This window comes from Orycteropus afer, unplaced genomic scaffold (assembly GCF_000298275.1).
Source record: "Orycteropus afer afer isolate SDZICR_OR568_19922 unplaced genomic scaffold, OryAfe1.0 scaffold00015, whole genome shotgun sequence".
NCBI classification, from domain to species: domain Eukaryota; kingdom Metazoa; phylum Chordata; class Mammalia; order Tubulidentata; family Orycteropodidae; genus Orycteropus; species Orycteropus afer.
In genome coordinates this window covers 8,320,353-8,330,901 of record NW_006921602.1, presented here as the reverse complement: position 1 = coordinate 8,330,901, position 10,549 = coordinate 8,320,353, and the positions used below count along the sequence as shown (strand labels likewise).

The window sequence follows — 10,549 nt, the reverse complement described above, 5'->3', positions numbered from 1 at the left end:
GAATAAAGCAGTTTGCAACTAGGCTTTCTGACGTACCAGACTACCTGAAAACAATCTTACCAGAGACTGAAAAAGGAGGGAGAGGGGGATAGAATTCTAAACTTTGTCCATTTGGCAAAAAACACTGACCCTCAGCTTCTTGTTTCATGATAATGATAATAAGGGGACATTATCAAATGATAAAAGACAGACCCAAATGGCTGGTTCTCATAACCAGAAATCAGGCTCTGATAGCGGCTGAGTGACTCAACTAGGCAGCTGATATTTTATCTACATTACTTCCCCTGAGCTAGCTTGACTGTAGTCAAACTTTCTGGTAGGGGAAATTTTCTCAGGCCAGTATAGGAAAGGATAAACAGTAAGTAAACGGATGTGCATCAGGACATTTGAAAAGCACAGCCCACTGTAAAGCAGTCCTAACCACTTTATTTCCTGGCCCTTCTGAAGTCATGCCTTTAATACTTAGTGGAAATTCTTGACTTCCCTAGAAGTTTGACCTTTTCAATGAATGCAATGACATCTGGGGATTTCCTTTAGGAAAGAGTTTACTATATACTACCGGTTCCCTTAGCTCAATATTTCTCAACCTTTTTGTATTATCAGCCTTCTAAAGAGCCTTTTTTTTTTTTTTTTTCCAATAGATAAACCTTTCCTTAAGTTTTACAGTAATGGACTTATACAATATTTGTCCTTTTGTGACTGACTTATTTCACTCAGCATAATGTCCTCCAAGTTCATCCACGTTATGTGGTGTTTTGCAGATTCTACATTATTAAAGAGCCATTTTTGACATTTTTTTTCAAATTATGACAAACTCCCAACTGAAAAATACCAGACATTATAAAGAAAAAGAGGTAAGAATTTTTCCCCCCAATAATCCATTTTCACCCCCTTGGCAGTCATGCCCCTCATTAAAGAATGCATGCTTTAGCTCATGAAATAAGACACTGGGAGAGGCAAGGATGTAAAACTAAGTTATTGTAAGTTAACACACATATTATGTCGCTATACCAGACAGATTTATAAATTTCTTTCCAGAATTATAATTTGCCTACAAATATAGTACTATAATTCATGCTTGCTCTTACAATTTGACTTTAAATTTTTAAATAATAAAAACATATTAACTGAGCATCTACTATGTACAAATAAGAGTCATAACACAAAGAGAATAATTCTATTGTGACTGCAAGTAAAATATCTGAAAATAAATAGAAACTCTATTTCACTCAAAAGTCATATATAAGGATTTATTACATTACCTATCCAGAATTATCTGTAATTTGGCTTAATTACATAGACAATGGGATAGAGTTAATATCAACACCATCTCAGAGAACTTTCTTTTTAAAATTTTAAAGTTTTATTTAGTTCACTTAAAGGCAATAAACAAGTCCATGATTTCAGATATAATCATTACTTTCAGTCAGTCTCATTAACATCTTACTCGTGCCAGACGCACTGAGGCTGAGGGAGTTCTGTAGCCAATGAACTCACCGGCACTACCAATGATTTCCCATGCAACTTGGGTAAAGTATTTAACTGCTCTCTGTTCATTTCTCAAACTGGCCAATAATGTAAATCAACACACTGTAATGGAAAACCACTTGTAGTCAGGAGACGGGCCCTCTGGTAGCACCTTTGCTACTCACTCACTGTGTGAATACAGGCACTACACGGCTCCTCTCGGGGGCCTCATTTTCCCCATCTATAAAACACAGAAGCCGTACCAGGTGCACATACACAGATTCTATGTTCTAAACGTCTTCTCCTAGCTAATGCACAGACACTATCATGCCAAACAAAATAATGCCCCCTTCTTAAATTCTATAAAATACAAAGAACATAGAATCTGGGTCAAGACTTGGTAGAAAAAATACTGCATTAAAAATTTGGGAAGAAAAATGATGGTTTTCCAATATAATTGTCTCAAAAGTTTACGCCAAGTACCTTCCTAACAGAAAGTGGGCACAACTGCCATTCATGAAGCTCACAGAAGAAAATTCAAATGGCCCAGATGCCATGTGAGGGTCTAAAGTATGACCTTAGACAATTATACAGTCACTTATAAAGTCTGCATTATTTATTTCAAATCTCACAAAAGACTGTTTAGTACAAGCACTGGTGATCTTTTCATGATGCCAGAGCACACTAGAAAAAGGTACAAAGGAAATATGTTTCTCTTCACCTTTGTCTATAGGTGACTCTATGCTGGGCACAGCCCTGGCTTTGCAACTCAGAGAACTCAATTTTTGAATAGTACATGATTTAGGAACAGCAGAAAGTGGGTCAGTCAAAGGGCCAATGCAGCTTCTAGTATGTCTAATTAACCCCCAAGGAGTAAGCACAGACTCTTACAAGTTAGAACTAGATGACTATCAACTGTATCAGTGATTCTCAACTATGGCTGCATGTTAGAATCTCTGCGGCACTTAAAAAAATACTGCAGCTACCTCCATCCCTTTTGATATAAACAGTCTGGGGGACACCCAGGCAGAATAGTTTTTTTAAACACTCCCCAGGTGATTCAAATGTGCAGTCAGGACTAGGAGGCATTGATTGATGGAGATCAATCTCTTTTAGGTATTAAAAATAAAACCAAGAGAGTAGGAGATCCACTTAAGGTCACATAGTTGGTTGGCACTGCTGAAATCAGAAACTGTCTCTTGATTCTCTAGAAAAACAGCAGCAAAGGAGAAACTGTACTACAACAATCCAGTTTAAAAGGGTAAATGTTACAGTATGTTAAATGCATAGAATTCAAAATCATAAAGATCTTAGTTCAAGTTGGGGCTCTGATAGTTAACAGCTATTATATATTCAGTTTGTCAGCCAACTTTTTGGTTTAAACAAAAGAAGTAAGAGAATGAAAGAGAAGGGGGAAATGAAAATGAAAAAGCAGAAAAAGAGACCCCCAAAACAAATCAACTCATCTGAACATTAGCAGTTCATGAGAGGCATACAGATAGACCACTGGCAAAGCAGGGCTCTGCAAAGACTGAGGCGGCAAATCACCCTGGAAGAGAAATACAATCCAACATATACTCATGAAGAGCTTTGTCGTTAATGTTAGGTCAGGCTATACCAGAATGCTCTTCACATTTCCTAAGACCTGTTTGTATCCAAATATTATTGTATTTCCATATTCAAGACTCTTCCCAGAGAAAGTTAAATTTTCCTCATGCCACATATTCTAGTTTTTGGTTAACCAGTACTGTATGGAGAAAAGAAGAAAGCAGATACTTCAGAGCAAAGAAACATGAAAAATCCAAAATGTGCCTCTTTGTTTTGCAGATCTTTTTTTTTTTTTTTAAATAGTATTTGCGTTTTTATTTATTTATTTATTTTATTATTATTATTATTTTATTAGGATTTGGGTGAAGATTTACAGAGTAAATTCACTTTTCATACAGCAGTTCACATATACTTTGTCTCATGTCATTGACCAAAATTTACAATGCAGCAGCTCCCCCCCCACTTCCTCCCCATAGTTACCTCCTCCCAGTGTCCATCCCTTCATACTCTTCTGCACCCTGAGCTATCTCCCTGTGCATAAGCAGCCCTTCCTTCTCCCATGATTGTTCTCTCCAGGGCGTGTTTTGCAGATCTTTTAAGAATATTATTTAGTGTCTAGATCAAGTAGAATGACATTTTTTCAAAATACATGTTGAACCATATTTCCAAAGTAATATAGCATGTTCAGTCCAGCTTCTAAATTTATAACTGTGAATATAAATTACGAGGCACTACTTTAATGTATGTCAGATTTTTCAAAAAGTGATTGAAGCCAAATAAGCTTTTCTGAGAATAATTCTCATAAATATAACAAGCACCATTGCATATAATTTTTTTTCTAAACTGATCCAGTTTATGTACCATGTCTTAAACTTATTTTTATAGTGTAGACAGTCTAGACCAATGTTTCACACTATGGCAAAGGTTCAACAGGACTTGCTGGATGTATGAATGAGCAAGGACCAAATCTTAATTCTGAGTTTGTTTTAGTAACAGGAAGATAACCACATGACTAGAATCTCCTTATTCCTTCTTATTTTCATTGCTATAGCAATGTAGTAAGATTTATTTTGGCAATTCAGTGTAACTAGCAGACAAATTAGACTCCTCCTACACAGAAAGAGTAGTGTAAATGTTTAATACACTTAGCAGCTACCCAAAAGTAAGGAGGTTCAAGTCTACCCAGGGGTGCCCTGGAAGAAAGGCCTGGCAATTCTGAAAACACCAGCCATTGAAAACCCAAAGGAGCAGAGTTCTACTGATACACATGGGGTTGCCATGAGTCAGAATCCATCTGACAGCACTGGGTTTAGAAATAAGAAGGAAGATTGGGCAATCTACTTCTGTAGAGATACTGCCTTGGAAACCCAAGGAAGAGTCGCTATGAGTTGAATCTACTCGACGGCAGTGAGTTTGGTTTCTGGTTTGGGTTTAGAAAGAAGACAGAAGGAAGGAAGTGAGAGGAAAGGAGGAGGACACTGCTATGCTAGAAGGAGCCTCTCTAATGATGACAAGGATTAGGTCAAATCTCAGTCAAGCTAAAAGGGTATTGATCTTATGAAACACTCAAGTATCAACCAAAAATTGAGACGAAATATTCTATTTCTATAAAACTGATCTACTTGACCCTTCATATCACAGAAAATGGAACAAGTTCACTATAAAGGAAGATGTTTTTCATTTCCTTCTGTAGTGTTCCACCTAGCATAGCATACTTGATGAGGCAACCAAGTATTATAGGAAAAAGACATTACACAGGCAGCAATTCCAGTGTGTGCCAATTAGCCTACCCCCTTCAGACGACATGTCATGTTCAGCCCTCCACTCTCTGGCCACTGCCACCACATTGGCTCAGGCCCTAACACCTCACTCTTAAGCTGCTGTTCAGCTGCTGTAGTCTCCCTGACTTCAGACTCTACCTCCACCTCCTTCAAATGCCAAACCACTCAGCACACCCCCATCCCATTAACCTTTCAAAGATGCCAACTTCTTTGCATCAATCTCTTGTTAAAAAATTTCCAGTGACTCACCAACTCCTATAGGAAAAAGCCCAGACTGTTCTGCCTAGCATTTGGGTCTCTTTCTAAGCTAGTTTCCAATACTAGGCGACATTCTCCTAGTGATGCCAGAACATATGACCATTATTCTTTTTTTTTTTCCCAGATATAATTTTATTTATTTTGCTGTTGTTGCTGAGAATATACACAGCAAAACATACACTGATTCAACAGTTTCTACATGTACCATCTAGTAACACTGATTACATTCTCCGAGTTGTATAACCATTCTTCAAGCTGTACAACTGTTAGTTCTCATCCTCCTTTTCTGAGTTGTTTCTCCATCATTAACATAAATTCACTGCCCCGTAAGGTTCCTATTTAATCTTTTAAGTTGCTACTATCAACTTGATACAGCCATTATTCTTGATGCCAAGTTTCCTTCATGGTTTATAACCCTCGCCTTCATCAACTCAAAACTTAGCCATCCCAGGAAGACTACCACAAAGACTCACTTTCTCCTCAAAGCTCTCTGTCCACTCAAGCCCACAGCAACAGCCACATCTCTGACTCTATGCACCTACTGCCTGTATCAGTCATTCTGCATTCATTACAGATGGCCTTGCATCATTACCTGGCATTTTAAAAGTGCACACTCAGATTTCACAGCAGGATTACGAGCTCCTTAAGGATAGGGTCCATGTCTTCCAATTTTGGGGGTATTTCTCAAAGCCAGAGACAATGCTAGGCACATTATAATCATACTATAAATTCTTGCTGAATTTTTAAATATATATTCAAAATTCCTAGAAATGCCTGGGGACTCAAGAATTAAAACAAATCTACAGATGGCACATAATCCTAATGGTTCCACATACATGAGAATAACTTAAAATTTACAAGGAACAAGAAAAAAATGACTTTTAGTTCCAAGTTATTTACCATTCTTCATCACAACATTGGACCAGACATTTGCATTCAAGGCTTGAATAATTCGCTTTACTCCTGTAGATTCTGGGAAGTCATCTAATCAGAGAGAAAAAATATATATATTTACACACACGCTTATACATACATACAAATACATTCAACTACATGTAGAAATATAACACTCAAGCCATAGTCTCAAATAACTGTGGCTTAATTATCTTATTTATTTGTTACTTTACACTGTAATTTACATATTAAAGAGAAAAATAAAGCAAATACAGAAGTTAGAGCTCCTAATAAAACTATTCTAGAAATAAAACAATGAAATAAACACACAGTATAAGAGATTTATAACTTAAAGTCAACTCCCTTGCCTCACCAATGGAACCCATTCATATTCACCCAAAAAGTAAGTTTTCTTTAATTATGTAATACCAGGAGAGTAAGCAATACCAGTCTTGCTTATCCACAGGAAATAAGTTTCCTGAAGGTAGAAATGATTTTCTTAGATGGTATAAAATCGTGTAAATGCCCTATCTTCTCCTAGGAACCACGGATAATGATTATTAGTAATGACAGATACCCAGAGAAGAAATTCTTGATCACAGAAAAATAGTTTTTAAGAGTGAGAAGTAAAATTACTAAGTAAGTATAACAGGCAGGGAAAGGGTCATAAAAAATAATAACAAACTAAATATTGGTGCTACCTTGCTTCTGGGATTTGACTGGAACAACTCAAAATATGAATATTAATCCTAGTGAGCATACCAAAACCAAACCAAACTCACTGCCGTCAAGTCGGATCTCACTCATAATGACCCCTCCTTGGGTTTCCGAGGCGGTATCACTGTGGAAGTAGATTGCCCAACTTTCCTTCTGAGGAGTGGCTGGTGGGTTTGAACCGCCAGCCTTCTGGTTAGCAGTCAAGTGCCTTAGGCACTATGCTACCAGAGCTCCTTGTTGTTGTTGTTGTTATGTGCTGTCGAGTCAGACCTGACTCATAGCGACCCCTCCTTGGGTTTCCGAGGCAGTATCACTACGGAAGTAGGATTGCCCAACCTTCCTTCCGAGGAGTGGCTGGTGGGTTTGAACCGCCAGCCTTCTGGTTAGCAGTCAAGTGCCTTAGGCACTATGCTACCAGAGCTCCTTGTTGTTGTTGTTGTTATTTGCTGTCGAGTCAGACCTGACTCATAGCGACCCCTCCTTGGGTTTCCGAGGCAGTATCACTACGGAAGTAGGATTGCCCAACCTTCCTTCCGAGGAGTGGCTAGTGGGTTTGAACCGCCAGCCGTCTGGTTAGCAGTCAAGTGCCTTAGCCACTATGCTACCAGAGCTCCTTAGCAAGGTGTAATTATGTACTAAGGAAATGGAAATCCTGCAGGTATTGGGATTATAAGACCACATATGGAAATTAACAACAGAAATAGTTTTCATATGGTTGAAAAAGAAAAGTCTCCTAAGAGTTTACAGAACACAGTTCACATAGAGCCTTGTCTCTAATAGCTGGCCCTGGGTGGTACAAGTAGAAGAGCAGTGGAGAAAAGGTAAGGGATTAAGAAATCACAAAGATTTAAGGTACACATCCTCTATTTTTATCTGTAAGAAAAACACACAGATAACATTTTCAAAAGTCCTAAAATGGGTAATGGTAAGACCCTATCAATGAATTTTTCTCTAATCTTTTCAAATAGCTTGGGGGTGGGGAGTAGAATAATGCTCTTTTAATTTTACTGTGATTCTTCTTCCCTGAATTAAAATAATCTCTCACATCTGAATCAAAATGCCATGTTTTCTATTGACATAAACACTTACCATCCTCCTCAGGCAACTCCTCAGGACTAAGTTCTACCAATTCAAAGCCATGTTTGATGCACCATTCTTGAGCTTTTTGTCGATTTACACCTATATAACACATAAAAGAAATGTTTATAAATACAAAGAAAATAAAACATGAGTATCTCTGCAATATTCTCCACAATCTCAACGTATTTCTCTTGTATCAAGTCTTGTTCTAAAAGCACTTCAAATAAAGTAATACAGAGAAAAGTGTTCCTGAGTGCCCATTCTTTTAAAAAAATATAGAGAGAGCAAGGTTCCAAAGAAAAGTGGCTGAAATATTCTGGTATAGTAAAGTTTAGCACAATTCTGAGTTAACGAAACAAATGTATTCTGTTCACCAAGGAATGGGAAATGTATGTACCAATTATGTCCATCTAAGTACCTTACCATTTTCAGACACTCTGTCACAGACTAAGATCATCACCTCAGGTAACCATGCTTCTGCAAGTGGCAGCCATGAGGAGACACTATCAAGACCAGATTTCTAGAGGTAGGAAAAAAAAAAATACAAACAAAAACATTAAAAAAAAAAAAAAAAAGGTATTAAGAGAATCCACAGAAAATGTAGGGGGGAAGCATTATTCACAGCTCCATGAAAAAAAAAGTCTTACTTGTGTGCTATCAAAGTAAACCACAAATGCTTGGACAGACTCTGCAATCTCTGCAGTGACGAGAAATTTGTTTGGCACCACGCATAGATTGATGTCCGCTGAATAGTATTTATTATCAATGGTCCAGGGATAAAATCTCACCGCATCATTGGAAGGTGCTTCTGCAATAAGATCCTCTGTTCCAAGGATATCTACGTAAATGACATAACATTACCATGAACAAAGCAAAATCAGTGTACATCAGTCAATTTTCTCAGTGGGATACTAGATTAATCTGGTACTTTTACTGTTTCTCTTTTTGTAAGGATTTCAAAGGGCCTTGTATTTATTAGAGTATCTGATCATTTGATTATGAAAGTGATGGTGACATAATTTAGGTCATTGGCTTTTTTCCATTAAAGATGGAAAAATTATACTAGATTAGACAGCAGGAAAGAACAAAATAGTCACCCAACCAGTATCTAGAAATGAGCAAGTAGAAGATGAAGAATGATAACTCCATTAATTTTATTGCTTAAGTACTTCATGAGAGCTCTGGTGGCTTAGTGCCTAAAGCATTTGACTGGTAACCAGAAGGCTGGCAGTTCAAACCCACCGGCCACTCCTCAGAAGGAAGGTTGGGCAATCTACTTTCGTAGTGATACCGCCTTAGAAACCCAAGGAAAGGTCGCGCTATGAGTTGGACCCGACTCAACAGCAGTGAGTTTGTGGTTTTTTTTTTGGTAAGTACTTCACAGGAGATGGAAGGTAATTCGTAACTATTTTGTACTAATTTTAAGATAAAAGAAAGAGAAGATTAAGACTAAGTCATTAATAAAATACAGACACTGCATATATTCCTTAGGCCAAATGCTTAGACGTTAATTCAACTAATGAAATAAAAGAACAGATACTGATAAATGATCCCACTTACATTTATAGTTAGCCTTGTTCACATTCTTAAAAGCTAACACAAATTCTTGTTTGACAAAGACATCTCTGGCAAATGTTAAATGTGTAACAGCCAAGCAAATTAAATCCTTTGGAATAGAAACTAAATCTTTCAGAAATCCACATGCAGTTTGGTAGTATAACTAACACGAAATTCCTTACAGTAAAAGCCAAGACAATGATGAACAAATAAATATAGATGTAGTCAGGGAACCATCAAATGTCAGGGACATTTTCACATCATATAGTATTTTTCTAACTCAGACTTTTACCTCACACACCTAGTCCCATAACCTTCATTTTAAAAAATGTGGAAAATGAGCTTAAAGAAGTAAAATGTCATGCCGCTAACTGGGTTATCTTAGAAGAATGTACAGATAAATGGCCACAAACTCCTTTTCAACACATACTAAGATGAACAAATAAAATATTCTTCAAACTCACAATTCAGCAGGACAAAAACTAGAAGTTAAATTTTAAATTTCAGAGCTAAGCTTATACGTTTGGAAACATAGTTTTTGCTCAACATAAAAGTATGGGGAAATTATTTAGTTCAGACAACTGTTAGGAATAACGTTTAATAATGTGGAATATATGTATATACATGTGTGTATGCTTGCATTAATAATGTGCTTATTAATTACCATTTAGACTATTTAGATCCATTAAGGATGGCTCATTTTATTAAACAGTGTTTAGAATTACAAGACCAAACCAATATTTGTTTACCTATAGTTCTTCAAATTTCATTTTTATATTGTCTGATTTTAACATGATTAAAATTTTCCTTAACATACAGAAAGGAGCTGCTTTTTTTCCACTTTTTTCAAAACCTAGCTCAGTTTGGAACCAAGCATACACACATGTATTAGTTTTACTAGTAAAGTTTTACCATGTAGTTATTAGGACGAATTGATCTAAAAAATGAAAAGCTTTTTTTTTAAGGAAAAAAGTAAATTTAAAATAAAGCTCTTGATATTAAGGCACATTGTGAAACTACTGAACATTTTTCAATTATTAACAGAAGGCATATAACAATATTCAAAAACATGAGTTTATACTTATACTATTTCTTTTAACAGTCATATTAACGGGTCTTCCTTGTAGGTGTATGGATATTATCCTAACACTGACAGCATTGTACTTCAGGACAGATCTTGAAACATCCTTTGTGATGATGAATGCCACGCCATTCCTTTTCAAACTGTCATTCCCGGCATGGTCTTC

At 36.7% G+C, this 10,549-nt stretch overlaps 1 protein-coding gene across 1 annotated transcript in view; it reads right to left on the bottom strand.

Annotated features, from left to right (window-relative positions):
- The window catches only part of AAGAB (alpha and gamma adaptin binding protein), a 66,524-nt gene that overhangs the window by 31,390 nt on the left and 24,585 nt on the right, over nucleotides 1–10,549 (bottom strand). The window contains exons 2-5 of the mRNA XM_007957425.2: nucleotides 8,393–8,583; nucleotides 8,169–8,265; nucleotides 7,755–7,844; nucleotides 5,955–6,038 (exon numbers count right to left, since the gene is read on the bottom strand). Coding sequence (XP_007955616.1) covers nucleotides 5,955–6,038; nucleotides 7,755–7,844; nucleotides 8,169–8,265; nucleotides 8,393–8,583 — 462 coding nt within the window. The remainder of the gene's footprint in view (nucleotides 1–5,954; nucleotides 6,039–7,754; nucleotides 7,845–8,168; nucleotides 8,266–8,392; nucleotides 8,584–10,549) is intronic.